The following is a 20,934-nucleotide window of genomic DNA, read 5'->3' on the forward strand; positions in this document are numbered from 1 at the left end:
TGGTGGCCTTTGAGATCATTGTGTTGTTTGAACGTTCACTGATGCCCAAGCTTCGGTTTCCTCATAGAAAGCATGTTTTCTCCTAGTATTTTCTGATATTTGAATAGATCCATCTTCCCTTCCACATGCTGCAGGCTTCTAGTTCCAGAGGAGCCAAAGCAGCCCCCACCATGCTTCACTGTAGGCATCATTGAGCCACCACCATGCTTTAGTGCAGGCAGTTAAAGAATGAAGCATACGCTGAAGAGAATAAACTTCCTCATAATACTGCAGTCATTTTCTTTCATTGCTGCATAGAACAGCATCCCAAAACTTCTGTGTCTTATTTATAAGGTTTTGGGCATGTTGGATCAGACTTTTTCTTCTGCTTTTGGATTAGTAGAGGTGACATTTGAATCCATTCACACAGAGATTTAGTACCCTCGTTACTGTGCAAACTGAAACATCAGTGCTGCTGCCATTGAACCTTGTTGAGGACTTCTCAAGTCACTCCAGGGTTTTTAACCCCTTCCCGACCTTTGACGCAGTGTATGCGTCATGAAAACCCCCCCCGTGGCTACGATCGCTCTGATTGGCTGTTGAAAGTGACATTTCACTTTCAATCAGAGCGATAGTAATATTTCACCAATGAAAATTAGTAAAATATTACAATCCAGCCATGTCCGATGCTGCAATAGCATCAGCCATGGCTGGAGATCGCGATCTGCCCCCTCCACCGCCACCGATCTCCCCTCCGCCCTCCGTCCGGTCATTGCGGTCCTCCGCTCCCCCCGCAGTCCGATTTCCCTCACTCATACTTACCAACCTCCGGTGTCAGTCCGTCTGCTCTATGGGCGCCACCATCTTCCAAAATGGCGGGCGCATGCGCAGTGCACCCGCCGAATCGGCCGGCAGATTCGTTACAGGTACATTTTGATCGCTGTGATAGTTCTATCACAGCGATTAATATAAAAAAAAAAAAAAAAAATAAATACCCCCCCCCCCTTTATCACCCCCATAGGTAGGGACAATAATAAAATAAATATATATTTTTTTCCACTAGGGCTAGGGTTAGCGTTAGGGTTAGAACTAGGGTTAGAGTTAGAATTAGGCTATGTGCACATGATGCAGATTTGGCTGCGGATCCCCAGCGGATTGGCCCCTGCGGATTCATAGCAGTTTTCCATCACATTTACAGTACCGTGTAAACCTATGGAAAAACAAATCTGCTGTGCCCATGGTGCGGAAAATACTGTGCGGAAACGCTGTGCTGTATTTTCCGAAGCATGTCAATTCTTTGTGCGGATTTTTACAGCAGCGTTTTACACCTGTTCCTCAATAGGAATCCGCAGGCGAAATCTGCACAAAAAACACTGGAAATCCGCACTAAATCCGCAGGTTAAAACGCAGTGCCTTTTACCTGCGGATTTTTAAAAAATGGTGCGGAAAAATCTCACACGAATCTGCAACGTTGGGCACATAGCCTTAGGGTTAGGGTTGGAATTAGAGTTAGGGTTGGAATTAGGGCTAGGGTTGGAAATAGGGTTAAGATTAGGCTGTGGTTAGGGCTATGGTTATGGGTGTGTTGGGGTTAGGGTTGTGATTAGGGTTATGGCTAGAGTTGGGATTAGGGTTAGGGGTGTGTTGGGGTTAGTGTTGAAGTTAGAATTGAGGGGTTTCCACTGTTTAGGCACATCAGGGGTCTCCAAACATAACATGGCGCCACCATTGATTCCAGCCAATCTTGTATTCAAAAAGTCAAATGGTGCTCCCTCCCTTCCGAGCCCCGACGTGCGCCCAAACAGTGGTTTACACCCACATATGGGGTACCAGCATACTCAGGCCAAACTGGGCGACAATTATTATAAAAAATTGCTTGCTAAAACATAATTTTTGAGGAAAGAAAAAAGGAGATTTTTGTGTACTCACCGTAAAATCTTTCTCTTAGCCTCTAATTGGGGGACACAGGACCATGGGTGTTATGCTGCTGTCCACTAGGAGGCGACACTATGCATAATCTGAAAAAGATTAACTGTGGCTCCTCCTCTGCAGTATACACCCCTGGACGGCATCAGCCTTCTCCAGTTTTGTGCAAAAGCAGTAGGAGGAACTTAACATAAATAACATAATTATGCCTGTAAGAAGGCAACTATGTACGAGCTCAAGAAAACAATATGAGAACTCAAACAGTTACAACGGCCCAGAAAGGGCAACAGGGTGGGAGCTGTGTCCCCCAATTAGAGGCTAAGAGAAAGAGATTTTACAGTGAGTACACAAAAATCTCATTTAGGCTATGTTCACATTTGTGGTGTTGGGCGCAGCGTCGTCGACGCATGCGTCATGTGCCCCTATCTTTAACATGGGGGGCGCATGGACATGCGCCGGTATGCGTTGTACTGCGTTTTAAGACGCATGCGTCATATAGACGCACAAGACAGGGCGCAGGGGACGCTACTTGTCGCTGCGCCCAACAAAGCAAATGTGAACGTAGCCTTACTCTGTCGCCTCATTGGGGGACACAGGACCATGAGACGTCCTAAAGCAGTCCCTGGGTGGGAAGCAATGGAGGAATATTGTGCAGACAGGCCCCTATACTTAGGGCACCGCCACCTGCAGAACACATCTACCCAGGCTCGCGTCCACTGAGGACTGGGTATGAACCCTGTAGTGTTTAGTAAACGTGTGTAGGCTAGTCCAAGTGGCCGCCTTACACACTTGTTGTACCGAAGCCTGGTGCCGAATGGCCCAGGAGACCCCCTACCGCCCGTGTAGAGTGTGCCGTAATACTGGCTGGAAGAGGAGAATTCTTAAGGCGGTAGGCCTCTTGTATGGAGGATTTGATCCACCTGGCAAGGGTAGCTTTGGAATCTGGCAGACCCTTGTGGCCGCCTTCCGGAAGGAGGAAAAGAGAATCAGACCTCCGGAAGGACGCAGTCCTAGACACGTATATACGCAATGCCCTGACGAGGTCAAGCGTATGCAGAGCCTTCTCCACTCTATGAACTGGAACCGGACAAAGGGATGGTAGTGAAATTTCCTCATTGAGGTGGAAGTTGGACACAACCTTCGGAAGGAAGGATGGGACTGTACGAAGAACTACCTTGTCCTGGTGAAAGGCCAGGAAGGGCCGTCTGCAGGAGAGTGCTGTCAGTTCAGACACCCTGCGTAGCGAGGTGATTGCCACCAGGAAAACCACCTTCTGGGAGAGAAGGCAGAGCGGGACCTCCTTAAGGGGTTCGAAGGGTGGTTCCTGCAATGCTGTCAGGACCAGGTTGAGGTCCCACATTTCTAGTGGTCGTCTGTAGGGGGGAACCAATCGGGAAACCCCCTGAAGAAAAGTCCTTACTTGCGGCTTGGTAGCAATGCGCCTTTGAAAAAGCACTGAGAGGGCTGACACCTGGCTCTTAAGCGAGCCCAATGACAGCCTGGCCTCCAGACCCGATTGGAGAAAACCAAGTACTTTGGGTAGGGAATAAGGGAGTGGGGTCTGGCCACGAGATTTGCACCAGGTAAAGAAAGCTTTCCAGGTACGGTAATAAATCTTGGCAGAGGTTGGCTTCCGTGCCCTGATCATGGTTCCAATGACGTCCAGTGAGAGCCCTGCCTGGGTTAGAACCCAGGTCTCAAGGGCCACGCCGTCAAATTGAGAGCCCCCGAGTTCTGGTGGTAGAACGGGCCTTGTGATAGAAGATCGTGGCGGTCGGGAAGACGCCAGGGGGCGTCTGCTGTAAGTTGTACGATGTCGGCGTACCATGTACGTCTGGGCCAGTCCGGTGCAATTAGGATGGTTGGAACTCCCTCTTGTTTGATCTTCCTCACCACTCTGGATATCAGGGGGAGAGGTGGAAAAATGTACAGAAGCTGGAACTGGGTTCAGTCCTGAACCAGAGCGTCTGCCCCGAGCGACCGCGGATCGTGTGTTCTGGCCATGAAGTTGGAGACCTTGGCATTGAAGTGGGATGCCACATCCGGGGTCCCCCAGCGATGGCAGATCTGGCGAAAAATCTCGGGATGGAGAGACCACTCTCCCGAGTCTATTTCTTGTCGGCTGAGGAAGTCTGCTTCCCAGTTGTACACACCTGGAATGTGGACCGCCAAGAGAACCGAGACTGTGTCCTCCGCCCAGTGGAGGATATGTGACACTTCTCGCATCGCCTGGGTACTGCGGGTCTCCCCTTGGTGATTCACATATGCCACAGCCGTGGCATTGTCCGACTGTATTCTGATGTGAGAGGCTGCCAGTAAGTGATGAAAAACCCTCAATGCCAGGAGGATGGCACGAATTTCCAGGATGTTGATGGGCATGGTCGCTTCCACTGGGGACCACTTTCCCTGTGCTGTAGGTGCACTGCACTCCAACCCGTCAGGCTCGCATCGGTGGTCAGAGCTTTCCAATGACCTGTGAGAGAGGATTTCCCCTTTGCTAGCAAGGTTTGCTTGAGCCACCAGTTCAGGGACCTCTTGGTTGACGACATTAGCCGGAACTCCCTGTCGAGAGAGAAAGGGTTCTTGTCCCAGGACTTGAGGATGGCTAGTTGGAGAGGCCTGAGTCGAAACTGGGCAAATGGGACAGCTTCTATTGCTGCCCCCATCCTGCCGAGGACTCTCAGGGCAAACCAGAGAGATCGAGGGGGTTTGCGGAGGAGGGTGCGAACTCCTAGACGGAGAGCCAGTGCCTTGTCCTTGGGAAGGAGCACTAGACCCCTGGAGGTGTTGAATAGCATTCCCAGGAAGGTCAGAGACTGACTCTGGGTTGGTGATGACTTTTGTAGGTTGACTAACCAACCCATGCGACTCAGTGTCGATTGAGACGCTGAGCTCGCAGTCCTTGAAGGTGGGATCCTTGATGAGTAGATCGTCCAGGTATGGAACGACTACTCTGCCTCTGGAGTGCAGGACGTCCATGGTGGCTGCCATGACTTTGGTAAACACTCTGGGAGCCGTGGCGAGTCTAAACGGGAGAGCCACGAACTGGTAGTGGTCCTGGTCGATTGCGAACCTGAGAAATCTCTGATGAGCAGGTGCAATCGGTATATGCAGGTATGCGTCTTGTATGTCTATGGAGGCGAGATATTCTCCCTTCTCCATGGACGCAATGATGGACCGAAGGGACTCCATGCGGAAGTGACGGACCTGTATGTATTTGTTGAGTTGTTTTAGGTTCAGTATGGGCCGCACACTGCCTCCTTTCTTGGGAACTACGAATAGATTGGTGTAGAACCCTCGGAAGCGCTCGGCCATGGGGACCGGTACTATGACTCCTGCTTGAAAAAGCGAGGAGACTGTTTTCCGGAAGGCACGAGCCTTGGCTGGTGGTTTTGGGGGGACAGAGAGGAAGAATCTGTCCGGTGGGTTGGAGGTGAACTCTATCTTGTATCCGGAAGACACTAGTTCCCTGACCCACCTGTCTTCTGTAATAGGCAGCCAGACTTCATGAAAGAGCAAAAGTCTGCCGCCTACGGGTGTGGTGTCTTCCGGGGTCCGTGAGTCATGATGAGGAGAAAGTCTGAGATTTTCCTCCTCTAGGTTTAGACTGGGCTGCTGTTGACTGCCAGGTCTTGTCCGACCTTTGCGTTGATCGTGAGTTGGCCCTGCGTGGGGAACAGTTACAATTTTGTGCTGGACATGAGACGGACCAGCCCGAAGAATTCTGAAAGGATTGGAATCGAGTTTGGTTACGCTTCTTGTAAGTGCGTTTAGATTTCAGTTGGGGAACAGAGGTACTCTTACCCCCGGTGGCGTTGGATATCATTGTGTCCAACTGTTCACCGAAAAGACGCCCACTGAGGTAGGGGAGGTGCGTGAGGGACTTCTTTGAGGCTGCGTTGGCTTTCTATTCCCGCAGCCAGAGGATACGCTGAATTGTGATGGCGTTTGATGCTATCCCCGCTACACCCCTTGCTGAATCCAGAGCTGCATGAAGCATGTAATATGCTACGACTGCTATTTGAACCGCTTGGTCCGACAGCTCAGGAGCGGATGCTTAGACTCTGCAGAGCCTGAAGCAATGTGGAGGTTAGATTATCTATAGACTGCGTCATAGATTGCGACATCTGAGTGACCCATTCCGGCATGGCATTAGACACCGAAGCATTGGCAGGGGCCTCTTGGGGCTCTGACAACAGTAGTCTGAGTGCAGTCCTGGCAGTGTGGGTAGATACTGCCACTGGGGAGAGCGGTCCTGCAGGCTGTGCAGAATGAATAATAGCAGTCTTGCCTGGTTCTCTTGGACCTTGAGCCCGGCATAGTGCACAGAGTGCAAAAGGGCTGCTATGCAGAGGACGTTACAGGGGTAACTATGCAGAGGTCCCTATGAGGGAGCCTTATAGGGAATATGGATTCACAGCCGAGTAAAACAACCCAGCTGTGATCTTACCCCACCAGTTTGGCCCTAGGTCCAGCGCCGAAGATCCACAGTCCTGTGCCCCCCGGAGACTGGCTGGCCTGGTCCTGGTCCTGCTGACCGGGAGATGCAGGGTTAATCCTTGCTGCAGTAGAAATGGCCGCCGAGGAGAAGAGGCAGGGGGAGAAGGGGGCGGAGAGCTGAGAAAAAGGCAGCAAAGCTGTGTAAAAACGCGCCCTTTCTGTCTCGATCCACCCCCTCTATGACACTGTAGTGTCATATTTGTCATCCGGGGGGCGGGCCGGGGGGTGGAGAGGAGGCGGTGGCTTCAGCTAGGCCGAAGCCGGGGCCTAAATTAAATGCCTGATGCCCAGAAGGGCTCCAGGCTGGCACAAAAGTCCAGGAGGGTGTCGGATCTGAACCAGACCCCCCCGGATTTAAAGGCAGGATAGCGGTGGGGCTGTAAGCGGAAGGGGGGCCCGGTGAGGGGTCCCCTTGAGGCAGTATAGAGCTGGTGCTGCCGCAGAGACAGGGGCGCAGGGAGCCCTGTGTCTGTCTGTGCCATGCCTGCCTGCACTCCCCCGGCCCCAACAGAAGCCCACAGCTGGGCTGGGGTCCCTGGATGCAGGCGCAGTGTGCTGGCCCATTGCTGGGAGCTGTAGAATGCTGCCTGTACAGGCCCTACCTGAGGCGTCTCAACCTAATACCCCCAGAGGGGGAATAGGGAGGGTGCTGTTGTCAACTTCAGGGGCCTTTTATCCTCGCCTCGACCTCAACCCAGAAACCAAAAGGAATTGGGGAAGGAGGGGGGGGGGGTGTGTCTCGACTTCGAACCAGCACCCGAGGGACTGGGGAAGGAGCAACATGGGGAATAGCCATCTCTACTTCAACCGGGCACCCCGTAATAGGGGGCCGAGGAAGGAGCCATGCCGGGAGTCTCACAGGAGACCCACTTTTCTTCATCTGTAATCCGTCGGGAAAAAAAACGGAGTAAAAGAACAAATCTTAGGTGTGCCTCCTATGCGACGCTAAGCAAAAACTGGAGAAGGCTGATGCCGTCCAGGGGTGTATACTGCAGAGGAGGAGCCACAGTTAATCTTTTTCAGATTATGCATACTGTCGCCTCCTAGTGGACAGCAGCATAACACCCATGGTCCTGTGTCTCCCAATGAGGCGACAGAGTAATGATTTTTTATTTTCACGGCTCTGCGTTGTAAACTTCTGTGAAGCACTTGGGGGTTCAAAGTGCTCACCACATACCTAGATAAGTTCCTTGGGGGATATACAATCATAAAGCACCAATTTAAAATATATCTGAGAGTGTATAACTCTCCCCGGACACCACAAGGGCATCCACTCAAATGGACAACTCCGGATAAGTAGAACCACAAAGAAATGGAGTAATAGAGTCCCAAACAACATAATTGTAAAATAGACATCAAATTTTATTATTAATCAATGACATATAACAGCTATTGGATGTATATCTGCTGTATGCAGTATATACCAAACAGGAAGGTATGACAGAGGAAACATATCAGTACGCCGGGTTACATGCGGTCAATACTATTCATCTCTGGGGTGTGCACAGTAACAATGTATCAAAAAACAAAGGGTCCTATGTTTTCATACTTGCTCAAGCAAGACAGCCATATATATGGCACCATTTCCCCATACTGGTGACCCCAGTACACTTATAAACACACGTGCTTACCCATCAGTGGATCAGAGGGATAGACTGCACTGCACCCGGCGACCCCCGGACGCGCGTTTCGCGGTTAGCTTTCTCAACAGGGATTGTTATTGTGTCCATTTAGTGTGCTTATATATAAGCAAAACCGGAAATGCAGCTGGAACTTTGGCGCATGCGCGGTAGCGGTCCGCACTCACCACACCTCCGTGGTCGTCACAACAAGGAGTGCATGTGGGCGGAAATCTGCCGTGTGACGTCATATAACATGCGCGCCGTGTATATAGAGATAGCCACTAGGGGGGCGGTGCCAGGAACGTCAACCGCGCATGCGCGCACCGGCCGCCATATTAAAGAGGACCTAGAGCATGGCGATGTTTGGAGAGACCATATTCTAACTAACTATGCTAACATAATGACAAACCCGTGCACTCTCACAAAAACGGTAATACCCCATTATATATATATATATATATATATATATATATATATATATATATATATATATATATATATATATATATATATATATATATATATATATTTTGCCATAGTTTAGGAACCCCCCATAATAGAAAACATGTATCATACAGGGAATTATATCAAAAAACAGAGACAAAAGGGAGTGAAAAGGCGAGCTACAGGCGCAAATTGCGCATGCGCACTCCACCAAGACAAAGCATTACAGTATTAAAAATACTAATAACAAACAACAATATTGCCGTACTCTGCATTAAAAGCAATAGAAAGAATTGCCTCATAATAGTTATCCATATTAATAACCCTCCCAACCATAATGACCAAAACAGGCCAAAATGCTGTTAGGGGAGTCCAGAAAAAGGACATATACACAGTGGTCAGTGATGCCTCACTGACCACTTAAAGTGACAATAGTGCTAAAATATCTAAAGTGCGACGACAACGTGATCATCTTAATCCAATAATCCCTGTGCAGAGAGATCTTCATCCTCCATATGGCCTCTAGGCTGGTAATCAGCAATGAAACAATGAGAAAGTAAAAACCCACAAAAAAGAAACAATAAATAAACATATAATTAAAATTGAGTGGAACACGGGGAATTACAAGAGAGAGAGGAAGGAATGTTAATTTCTCAAAGTCAGCCACACAGACAGGACGAAAAAATGGGCTTTAAGTCTACTAGGACAGAATTAATCATAAGAAGGGGGCAAAGCTCAATTTCTCGTTTAAACCATTCGGGGCCATGGTACCAAGGGTGACGATCCACTTGCACTCACATTGTGCCAGGATCTTAACCATATTGCCACCCCTGATGCCTCCATGTACCCTATCTATGCCCCTCACCTTTAAGCCACTGGGGTCAGACCCATGGCAGGTCCGAAAATGTCTCGGCAAGGTTTTAAGGCTAAAAATGTCTATAGCCTCCTTGGCAGCCACAATGTCGCGTACATGTTCGCGTGTCCTAACTTTCAATTCTCTGGACGTGAGACCAATATAAATGAGGGAGCAGGGACATGTGGCATAATATACCACAAACGTGGTGTTACAAGAAATATATTCCCGAATTTTAAATTCCCTGCTTCCATCAGATGTTTTAAATGTCCCACATCTCAGGATGTTAGGACACGTGACACATGTACCACAGGGATAGCAGCCCTTATGTATATCATTTCCCCTGCGTTGTGTCATCAAAAGACGTTCCGGAAGTTGTGATGCCAAGACCTTGTCCGTCAATAATACAGACCAGTGTTTATTCAGACTTTCACTGATCCGACCTCAGTGGCAATTAGAGGTGGAGATAAATCTAACCCCAGAATCTCTAGATACCTCAGATCTCTTGGGCTGTAAAAGTAAGTCCTCCCTACGTGTGGACTTAGCCCGTCCATATCCTGCCCTGATGCACCGGCGGCTATAGCCCCGGTCCTCAAATCGCTTGGTGAGAATGGCAGACTGTCTCTCGAAGCGGGCCTCCGTTGAGCACACCCGCCTGTTCCTCAAGAACTGCCCAACTGGGATGGCTTTAAGTTCCTTGGGGGGTCTAGTTTCCAAAATGGGGTCACTTGTGGGGGGTTTCTACTGTTTAGGCACATCCGGGGCTCTGCAAACGCAACATGACGCCCGCAGACCATTCCATCAAAGTCTGCATTTCAAAAGTCACTACTTCCCTTCCGAGCCCCGACGTGTGCCCAAGCAGTGGTTCCCCCCCACATATGGGGTATCGGCGTACTCAGGACAAACTGGACAACAACTTTTGGGGTCCAATTTCTCCTGTTACTCTTGTGAAAAAAAAAAATTGCGGGCTAAAACTTTTGCGGAAAGAAAAATGATTTTTTATTTTCACAGCTCTGCGTTATAAACTTCTGTGAAGCACTTGGGGGTTTAAAGTGGTCATCGCACACCTAGATTAGTTCCATGGGAGGTCTAGTTTCCAAAATGGGGTCACATGTGGGGGAGCCCCAATGTTTAGGCACACAGGGTCTCTCCAAACGCGACATGGTGTCCGCTAACGATTGGAGCTAATTTTTCATTCAAAAAGTCAAATTGCGCTCCTTCCCTTCCGAGCCCTGCAGCGTGCCCAAACAGTGGTTTACCCCCACATGTGAGGTATCCGTGTACTCAGGAGAAATTGCCCAATAAATTTTAGGATCCATTTTATCCTGTTGCCCATGTGGAAATGAACAAATTGAGGCTAAAAGAAATTTTTTGTGGAAAAAAAAAAGTACTTTTTCATTTTTACGGATCAATTTGTGAAGAACCTGGAGGTTCAAAGTGCTCACTATGCATCTAGATAAGTTCCTTGGGGGGTCTAGTTTCCAAAATGGGGTCACATGTGGGGGAGCTCCAATGTTTAGGCACACAGGGGCTCTCCAAACGCGACATGGTGTCCGCTAACGATTGGAGCTAATTTTTCATTCAAGTCAAATGGCGCTCCTTCCCTTCCGAGACTTGCCGTGTGCACAAACAGTGGTTTGTGACCACGTATGAGTTATCTGTGTACTCAGGAGAAATTGCCCAACACATTTTAGGATCCATTTTATCCTGTTGCCCATGTGAAAATGAAAAAATTGAGGCTAAAAGAAATTTTTTGTGAAAAAAAAAGTACTACTTCATTTTTACGGATCAATTTGTGAAGCACCTGGGTGTTCAAAGTGCTCACTATGCATCTAGATAAGCTCCTTGGGGGGTCTAGTTTCCAAAATGGGGTCACTTGTGGGGGAGCTCCAATGTTTAGGCACACAGCGGCTCTCCAAACGTGACATGGTGTCCGCTAAAGATTGGAGCCAATTTTTCATTGAAAAAGTCAAATGGCGCTCCATCCCCTCCGAGCCCTGTCATGCGCCCAGACAGTGGTCCCCCCCCCCCCCACATATGAGGTATCAGCGTACTCAGGACAAATTGTACAATAACTTTTGGGGTCCTGTTTTTTTCCTTCCATGTTGCTTCTGCTGCTGTGAAGCACCTGAAGGGTTAATAAACTTCTTGAATGTGGTTTTGAGTACCTTGAGGGGTGCAGTTTTTAGAATGGTGTCACTTTTGGGTATTTTCAGCCATATAGAACCCTCAAACTGACTTAAAATGTGAGGTGGTCCCTAAAAAAAATGGTTTTGTAACTTTCGTTGTAAAAACGAGAAATCGCTGGTCAAATTTTAACCCTTATAACTTCCTCGCAAAAAAAATGTTGTTTCCAAAATTGTGCTGATGTAAAGTAGACATGTGGGAAATGTTATTTATTAACTATTTTGTGTCACATAACTCTCTCGTTTAACAGAATAAAAATTCAAAATTTGAAAATTGCAAAACTTTAGCCAAATTTCCATTTTTTTCACAAACGCAAAAATTATCGACCTAAATTTACCACTAACATGAAGCCCGATATGTCATGAAAAAACAATCTCAGAACCGTTAGGATCCGTTGAAGCGTTCCCGAGTTATTACCTCAAAGGGATACTGGTAAGAATTGCAAAAAACAGCCAGGTCATTAAGGTCAAAATAGGCTGGGTCATGAAGGGGTTAACCACCTGCCTCCTCAAAGCTGGTGGCAGTTGGGGACAGCTTCTGCTTTCTGACACATCTTGGTACTGTAGTTGGCGTTCCTTTTAACTTTGAACTTGCAAACTTCTCAACTATTTGGACTACTCTCTTGACAACCTAAGAGCATTAGTGAACTTGGAGGCCGTAGCCAAGGAGGAATTTGCTAAGATTTCAAACGAACATTTTTGGAAGCAGGTGTCTGGCTTTGCATCACGTCATTACAGCCAGAAGGACTTGACTAAGTAGGAAAGATGTTTGTCATGAAGGGGTGACTAATTGTGAGACTGCAGTAGTCCGTAAAAGGTGAATTTTTTGCTGAATTTATCATAGCAATGTGTTATATTAGTTGTGTTGGAACGATTTACCGTATACTGTTCTTGTTTGTAAATTTTGCCAATAAGCCTTCCTGCTGTTTGCAATAAATCAAACTAAATTGCAATGGAGATTGAATAATTTTGCTTACGGTAGTTTTCTTATGTATACCACCATCAGGAAATTCTAGAAGGGATGCTTCAAGCATTAATACAAATATAAAATCGACTTACGGTATTTTACTAACAGCTGTAAATCTTCTCTTTTTTAGGTTCCTGACCACAGCGGTATTTTGAATACATCCAGTACTTCTTCATAAGATCAGATGCTTGGTCCAGTAGCTTTTATTTTCTACCCAGAATTAATCACAAGTGACTTGGATTTTTATGACTAGTGTCTTTTTTTTTTTTATACTTGCCAACTTAAGTTTTAATGGAAGTGTGAATTTTTTTTTTGTGGATTGTCACAGTTGGGAGACTTCAAGGATTCTATAACTCTTCATCTCTTGTACTCCTGGCACATTTTGTACATTAGGCACCCAATCAAGAGAATGAATTGGATAGTGTTTATAAAATGATTTTAAAAGGCAAGAAGCACCGACAGTGAGACTCTTTCTTTTTTAATTGAGTTTATTATATATGTACATGGAATTTCAGAAGCGATAAAGTCTTGTTTGGAAAATGTCCTTTTATGCTTCGGCTGTGAATATACAGCATTTGTATGTAAGATAAAAATTTATACAACATAAATATTATGAAATCTCTGACCGTGTCCATTCACTGACGGCAAGTAGCACGGGAAACTGGGGGATTGTTTGTGTGTCCTATTGAAGCAAAGTAATAACTGGATCAACCACCAAAGTCACCTTGGGTAACATGTTTGAGCTCTGTTCACATTTGTCATACGAGGGCCCCAAGTGGCACTTGCAATCAACCCTCTTGGAGTAGATAAAACTGCAGAAATGGGAGAAAAAAAAGGAAAGGTCAGCTAACCCCTATATGCAGGTAGCCAGCAGCTGCAACTAACACTGTACCCGCTATTAAAAAGCAATGAATATTCACTGCTCTCCAGTGAGTATTTCGGAAGCTGTCCTCTGCTTGTAAGCAACACATGATGTCCCTGCCATGTGCTGCCTACAAGCATAAATCAGCTGCTGGCATGGAAACAAGATGCTGCGAGGGAGCGCAGGAAGGTAAGTAATGTTTTTATGCTTCTCTGATGGGGGCCATCATACCAGGGTGGGGCCGACTGGGCCATATATACCAACATGAGGGATATGAAGTACAGAATTGAGCACATCTTTTTCTTCAATTTCTTCTAAATTCCTCCTCTAAAACCTAGGTGTGTCTTATGGTCCGAAAAATACGGTACCTCTCGTCGCTTGCAGCTGCTCTGGACTCCTCGGTGTCTTCCGGCTCTCTGCACCGTGACTGCTCAGGCAGTGGGTGCACAGACCTGAGGTCATCGTGAAACATCAGTCGGAGGACATGGAAGACGTCTCAGCAGTGGAACAGGGAGAGGTAAGTGCTGGGGTCCTCGACAAGCAGCGGAGGGGGGGGGAAGGCCCCCCTCACCTCCTCAGGGCCCCAGTACTTGCCCGGGAGCTGATGCCGGCCCTGCATTGGAGTACCCCTCTAACACAAAATATATATAGTGTAAAATGGTATTGTGTAATATGGTATTATACACTAACTAGTGATGAATCGCTGTCAGTCTTTCAAACCAAAGACTAGCACACAATTGTCGGATTGTCAGCGTCGAAAGGATGCACTTCAATTGTGAACTTGGTCAGTACGGAGTCCACAACAGCAGTGCATCCTTTTGCCATTATGTACCCATAGTTTACATGGATTGCACTGGGAATCTGGAAGTGCCACTGGATTGAAAGGCCTTTTATATTAGAATATTGAAGATGGTGGTTTATAGGGCTGAGCAATTCAGAATGGGTTTGAAAATATTGGCCCCCAATTCATCATTTGCATGTTTTTGTCACTTTCCTTTTTTGTATTGTAGTAGTTGCCTTATCTGGTGCCAAATGGCACACAGTAGCACTTTTTTTTAACGAGAAATTCATGAATTTGTCAACTTTTTTGGCACTAAAAGTCACAAATTGCACCAAAATACTGGTGTACTCAAAAATACAGCAGAGGGAAAAGACTAGAGCAAATCTGCACCAACTTTTCAAAAAGTTGCAATTGATGGGCTAAAACATCTGGAGGTGCTAGACTCTACCGACAAAGCAGAAAAAAAAAACTTAGAACTTTTTTTTTTAAAGTTTTTTTTCCCTCCTAAATAAAGAAAGGCTAAAAGGCAATGATGAATCAATGCCATTGGGTCTTCAGTATTTTTATTTTTTTTCCTCTACCAATAGATAGATTGATTCCAGACTATGTTGTATTCACTAACTGGTAGTTGCTTTGATTTATTTTTATGCCTTCCTAAACAGGATCAGAAGTAGGACCTTATTCATGTATATAAAACGTGAAATACATACCACATCTCTTGTTTTGCTGTCACTTTACTCTTTAATCCAGTTTTCTTACACCGAGCTTGAGGGGTCCCTTAGCAGCTCTTCGCTCGGCTCTTTTGGCTTCCATCTCTCGCTGACGGTCCTCCCTCTTCTTCTTGGCAATCTCTGCTTTGCTTAGGCCTGTATACAACCAGCATGTATGTTCATGTAATATTACAGCACTGTGATCATGTAATAAAAAAAAAAAAAAAATTATATAAACCAGAGGCAAACTGGTAACTTACCCTGCTCGGCTTCCACTGACTCCCAGTTGTCCTCTCCGCCCCAGTCTCCACCTCCTTCTGAACTCCGATTGTCCTGTTGTTTCTGTAGAAGAATCGCCATTACTTATCATATAAATACAGGATTAAATCTAGACACACATCTTCACAACAAATGTCTAATATAGGTGTAAAGCTATATACACATACACACACACAGCCATGATCAGTATTTGTAAGCTAAAACCAGGAGCGGGTGACAAATGCAGAAGTCGTGATGTGTTTCTATTATACTTTCCTCTGATTGTTCCTCTCCTGGTCTTGGTCCTGAACCCACTGGTTTGGCCAACAGTCTAATGTGTATGGATGTGCCGGCTGATTTATGGTCGGGAGAGATATCGATCAGTCATGTCAGATTTTGTTCTCCCAGACATAAGGGGCCGGCCGCCATGTCAGTCGGCAACTTTCTCATAGACAACACAGCAGGATAGTGAAAAGTCAACTTTATGCTTAATTTGCTGTTTTGAACAGCTGACATGTGCCCGCAATAAGCGGGGGTGGAATCGCGATCTGCCACACCTATTAGTTAGTTAAATGCCGCTGTCAAAATCTGCCAGCGGCATTTACCCCCAAGGGTGGTTTGCACGTTAATGACCGGGCCAATTTTTACAATTCTGACCACTGTCCCTTTATGAGGTTATAACTCTGGAACGCTTCAACGGATCCCGGTGATTCTGACATTGTTTTCTCGTGACATATTGTACTTCATGATAGTGATAACATTTCTTTGTTATTACCTGCGTTTATTTGTGTAAAAAACAGAAATTTGGCGAAAATTTTGAACATTTCGCAATTTTCCAACTTGGAATGTGACCAGCAATTTCTCATTTTTACAACACCATTTTTTTTTTTTAGGGACCACATCTCATTAGAAGTCATTTTGAGGGGTCTATATGATAGAAAATAACTAAGTGTGACACCATTCTAAAAACTGCACCCCTCAAGGTACTCAAAACCACATTCAAGAAGTTTATTAACCCTTCAGGTGTTTCACAGGAATTTTTGGAATGTTTAAATAAAAATTAACATTTAACTTTTTTTCACAAAAAATTTACTTCAGCTCCAATTTGTTTTATTTTACCAAGGGTAACAGGACAAATTGGGGTACAATTTGTCCTGAGTACGCCGATACCCCATATGTGGGGGTAAACCACTGTTTGGGCGCATGGGAGAGCTCGGAAGGGAAGGAGCGCCGTTTGACGTTTCAATGCAAAATTGACAGGAATTGAGATGGGACGCCATGTTGCGTTTGGAGAGCCACTGATGTGCCTAAACATTGAAACCCCCCACAAGTGACACCATTTTGGAAAGAAGACCCCCTAAGGAACTCATCTAGATGTGTTGTGAGAGCTTTGAACCCCCAAGTGTTTCACTACAGTTCATAACGCAGAGCCGTGAAAATAAAAATTATTTTTTTTCCCACAAAAATTATTTTTTAGCCCCCAGTTTTGTATTTTTCCAAGAGTAACAGTTGAAATTAGACCCCAAAAGTTTTTGTCCAATTTGTCCTGAGTACACTGATGCCCCATATGTGGGGAGAAACCACCGTTTGAGCGCATGGCAGAGCTAGGAAAGGGAAGGAGCGTCATTTGGAATGCAGACTTAGATGGATTGGTCTGCAGGCGTCACATTGCGTTTGCAGAGCCCCTAATGTACCTAAACAGTAGAAACCCCCCACAAGTGACCCCATATTGGAAACTAGACCCCCCAAGGAACTTATCTAGATGTGTTGTGAGAACTTCGAACCCCCAAGTGTTTCACTACAGTTTATAATGCAGAGCTAACTAAGCGGGTGATGAAGGGGGGTTTGATTTACTTTTATAGCGGGTTTTTTAGCGGATTTTTATGATTGGCAGCCGTCACACACTGAAAGACGCTTTTTATTGCAAAAAATATTTTTTGCGTTACCACATTTTGAGAGCTATAATTTTTCCATATTTTGGTCCACAGAGTCATGTAAGGTCTTGTTTTTTGCGGGACGAGTTGACGTTTTTATTTGTAACATTTTCGGGCACGTGACATTTTTTGATCGCTTTTTATTCCGATTTTTGTGAGGCAGAATTACCAAAAACCAGATATTCATTTATTTCTTTTGGGGGAGGCGTTTATACCGTTCCGCGTTTGGTAAAATGGATAAAGCAGTTTTATTCTTCGGGTCAGTACGATTACAGCGATACCTCATTTATATCCTTTTTTTTATGTTTTGGTGCTTTTATACGATAAAAACTATTTTATAGAAAAAATAATTATTTGTGCATTGCTTTATTCTGAGGACTATAACTTTATTTTTTCTTTGACGCTGTATGGTGGCTCGTTTTTTTGCGGGACAAGATTACGTTTTCAGCGGTACCACGGTTATTTATATCCGTCTTTTTGATCGCGTGTTATTCCACTTTTTATTTGGCAGTATGATAATAAAGCATTGTTTTTTGCCTCCTTTTTTTTTAATTTCCGTTCACTGAAGGGGTTAACTAGTGGGACAGTTTTATAGGTCGGGTCGCTACGGACGCGGCGATACTAAATGTGTACTTTTATTGTTTTGTTTTTTTATTATTTAGATAATGAAATGTATTTATAGGAACTATATATATATATATATATATATATATATATATATATATATATATATATATATATATATTTTTTTTTTTTTTTACACTATAACATTTCCCCAGGGGGGGGCATGATGTTATAGTGTAAGATCGCCGATCTGACACTTTGCTGTGCACTGTGTCAGATCGGCGATCTGACGTGCACAGCTCCTGGAGGCTTCCCGGCGCCTGCTCTGAGCAGGCACAGTGACGCCACCTCCCTGCAGGGCCCGGATGCCGTGGCCATCTTGGATCCGGGCCTGCTCTGCTGCAGGGAGGAAGAGGTAAGAGACCCTCGGAGCAACGTGATTACATCGTGTTGCTCCGGGGGTCTCAGGGAAGCCGGGGGGAGCCCCCTCCCTGCGCGATGCTTCCCTATACCGCCGGAACACTGCGATCATGTTTGATCGCAGTGTGCCGGGGGTTAATGTGCCGGGGGCGGTCCGTGACCGCTCCTGGCACATAGTGCCGGATGTCAGCTGCGATAGTCTGCTGACACCTGGCCGCGCTCCCCCCATGAACGCGGCCGATCGCGCTGGACGTACTATCCCGTCGGTGGTCATACGGCCTCGACGGGATAGTACGTCCGATGTCAGAAAGGGGTTAACAAGCGCTTCTGGCCATTTAAGTTCCAATCCTATATATGGTTTAAACTTCCATTGCATTGGTTAGTGTGCAAGGACAAGAGGCTGACCTGGAAGGAAGGGTGGATAGGAATCTTCCTTGTCCCTACGAAGTAAGTGGAACAATAATCCTTCAACTTTCCAACTCCCCGTGTGGACCTACTGCTGGCTGATTTATTTTTTTTTCTCCAGATGCCTTACAATATGGCAACTGATTAGGATTGTCCATATTCAAGATATCTAGTGTAAGGTCGGGTCACATTTGCGAGTGCAATGCGAGAAACTCACGCGAGTCTCTCGCATCAATACCCGGCACTCGGAGCCTTCAGCTGCATAGAAATACATGCAGCCGCACACTGCGATCCTGAGTGCCGGATATTGAGGAGAGAGGCTCGCACGAGTTTCTCGCATTGCACTCGCAAATGTGACCCCGTATTTTGTTGGCTTTTCTTCCCCTCCTCAAGCCGTTCTTTGTTCAGCCTTTTTTCAGCATTTGTTTCTTTTAGAATGTTAGAGTTGGAAGGGACCTCAAGGATCATCATGTCCACCCCCCTGCTCAATGCAGGATTCACTACACCATCTCAGACAGATGTCTGTCCAGCCTCTGTTTGAAGACTTCCACTGAAGGAGAACTCACCACCTCTCGTGGCTGCCTGTTCCACTCACTAATCACCCTCACTGCTAAAAAGTTTTCTAATCTGTTTCATTCCAGCATTTACCTTCTATTGCTCATGTGATGCACAGTTTATTGCTGGCTACAGAATGGATTAACAAAGCTTGCATTTAGACAACAGCCATCGGTCTACATGTTAGCGGTCGGCAGACGTTTAAGATCCTGCTTACAGAGGCTGAATGCATTTCTATATGATCAGAAATACTTAATATGATCAGTCTGTGTACATAGGTGATGTGCTGAACAGAACAATGACAGTGCAAATAGAATGTGTGCTGGTAAGAATTTTTTTTTTTTTAGCGAAAAGTATCTCACACCATCCTTATTGAAAAAATGATTAAGTATGGAATGCAAATTGTCTCTTCATAGAGGAAGAGGACTAGAACTCTAGTGCCACCTATTGGAAGCAGCAATCCTAACAGTCAATGTCGACCCTATGGAATGGACAAGGCAACTGTTAGGTGGATTCATAACTGGCTTAGTGATCGGACCCTAAGGGTATGAGCACACGCTGCGGATCCGCAGCAGTTTCCCATGAGTTTACAGTACAATGTAAACCTATGGGAAACAAAATCCGCAGTGCACATGCTGCGGAAAAAAACGCACGGAAATGCAGCGGTTTATTTTCCGCAGCATGTCAATACTTTGTGCGGATTCCGCTGCGGATTTGCACCTGCTCCAATAGAAATCTGCAGGTGAAAACCCGCAGAGGAAACTGCGATAAATCCGCAGTGAAAACCGCAGCGTTTTTTCATTGCGGATTTCTCAAATATGCTGCGGAAAATTCCGCATTGGAATCTGCAGCGTGTGCACTTAGCCAAAGAGTGGCCGTAAATGGCTGCACATCCAGTTGGAATAATGTCTCAAATGGGGTACCACAGGGTTCTGCCCTGAGTCCTGTATTCTTCAACATCTTTATCAATGATTTAGGCTGCCATCACACTAGCAGTATTTGGTCAGTATTTTACATCAGTATTTGCAAGCCAAAACCAGGAGTGGAACAAATAGAGGAAAAGTATAATAGAAACATATGCACCACTTCTGTATTTATCACCCACTCCTGGTTTTGGCTTACAAATACTGATGTAAAATACTGCTAGTGTGACGGCAGCCTTAGATGAAGGAATTGAGGGTAAACTGATTAAATTTGCTGATGACACAAAGCTAGGAGGGATAGCCAATACTAGAGAAGATTCAAAAAGATATAAATAAACTGGAGCAGTGGGCTGCAACTAACAGAATGGTTTTTTAACAGGGAAAAATGCAAAGTACTACATCTGGGCAATAAAAATGAAAAAAAGCATATAGAGAATGGGAGGAATAGGGCTAAGCAACAGCACATGTGAAAAAGACTTGGGTATACTAATAGATCACAGACTGAACATGAGTCAACAGTGTGATGCAGCAGCAGCAAAAAAAGGCAAATGCAATTCTGGGATGTATTAACAAAAGCATACAGTCAAGATCACGTGAAGTCATTATTGCCCTCTACTCCTCTTTGGTGAGACCTCATCTGGAATACGGAGTCCAGTTTTGGGCACCACATTTAAAATAAGACATCAACAAACTGGAGCAAGTTCAGAGAAGAGCGACCAAAATGGTGACCGGTCTGCAAAAAAGACTAAGAGGAGACTTAAGAGCTGTCTACAAATATCTCAAGGGCTGTTACATTGTGGAAGGATTATCATTATTCTCATTTCCACAAGGAAAGACTGGAAGAAATGGGATGAAACTGAATGGGAGGAGACACAGATTAGATATTACAAAACTTTTTGACATATACAAAAAAACCCTGTTTGGGAAAGAAGAACAGACAAATCGCGGCGCCCTAAGTGCGTAAACACAATATTATAGTCTTTAAAGGGTGCACAATTTTATGCACTCACCTGATAAAAGACTGAAATGGCTTTAAATTATGTAT

The 20,934-nt window shown here is 45.7% G+C and overlaps 2 protein-coding genes across 4 annotated transcripts in view; one reads left to right on the plus strand and one right to left on the minus strand.

Moving 5' to 3' along the window:
• Positions 1–13,099, plus strand: part of CDC42BPG (CDC42 binding protein kinase gamma) — a 193,137-nt gene extending 180,038 nt beyond the window's left edge. For all 3 annotated transcript variants that reach the window (XM_077287754.1, XM_077287753.1, XM_077287755.1), the window contains one exon: positions 12,608–13,099. In XM_077287754.1, coding sequence (XP_077143869.1) covers positions 12,608–12,655 — 48 coding nt within the window. In that variant the 3' untranslated portion in view covers positions 12,656–13,099. The remainder of the gene's footprint in view (positions 1–12,607) is intronic.
• SCYL1 (SCY1 like pseudokinase 1) overlaps positions 12,737–20,934 on the minus strand; it is a 72,338-nt gene continuing 64,140 nt past the window's right edge. Inside the window, exons 17-19 of the mRNA XM_077287756.1 lie at positions 15,091–15,172; positions 14,831–14,986; positions 12,737–13,289 (exon numbers count right to left, since the gene is read on the minus strand). Of these exons, the coding sequence (XP_077143871.1) occupies positions 14,862–14,986; positions 15,091–15,172 (207 nt within the window). The 3' untranslated portion in view covers positions 12,737–13,289; positions 14,831–14,861. The remainder of the gene's footprint in view (positions 13,290–14,830; positions 14,987–15,090; positions 15,173–20,934) is intronic.

This window comes from Ranitomeya variabilis, chromosome 2 (assembly GCF_051348905.1).
Source record: "Ranitomeya variabilis isolate aRanVar5 chromosome 2, aRanVar5.hap1, whole genome shotgun sequence".
NCBI lineage: Eukaryota > Metazoa > Chordata > Amphibia > Anura > Dendrobatidae > Ranitomeya > Ranitomeya variabilis.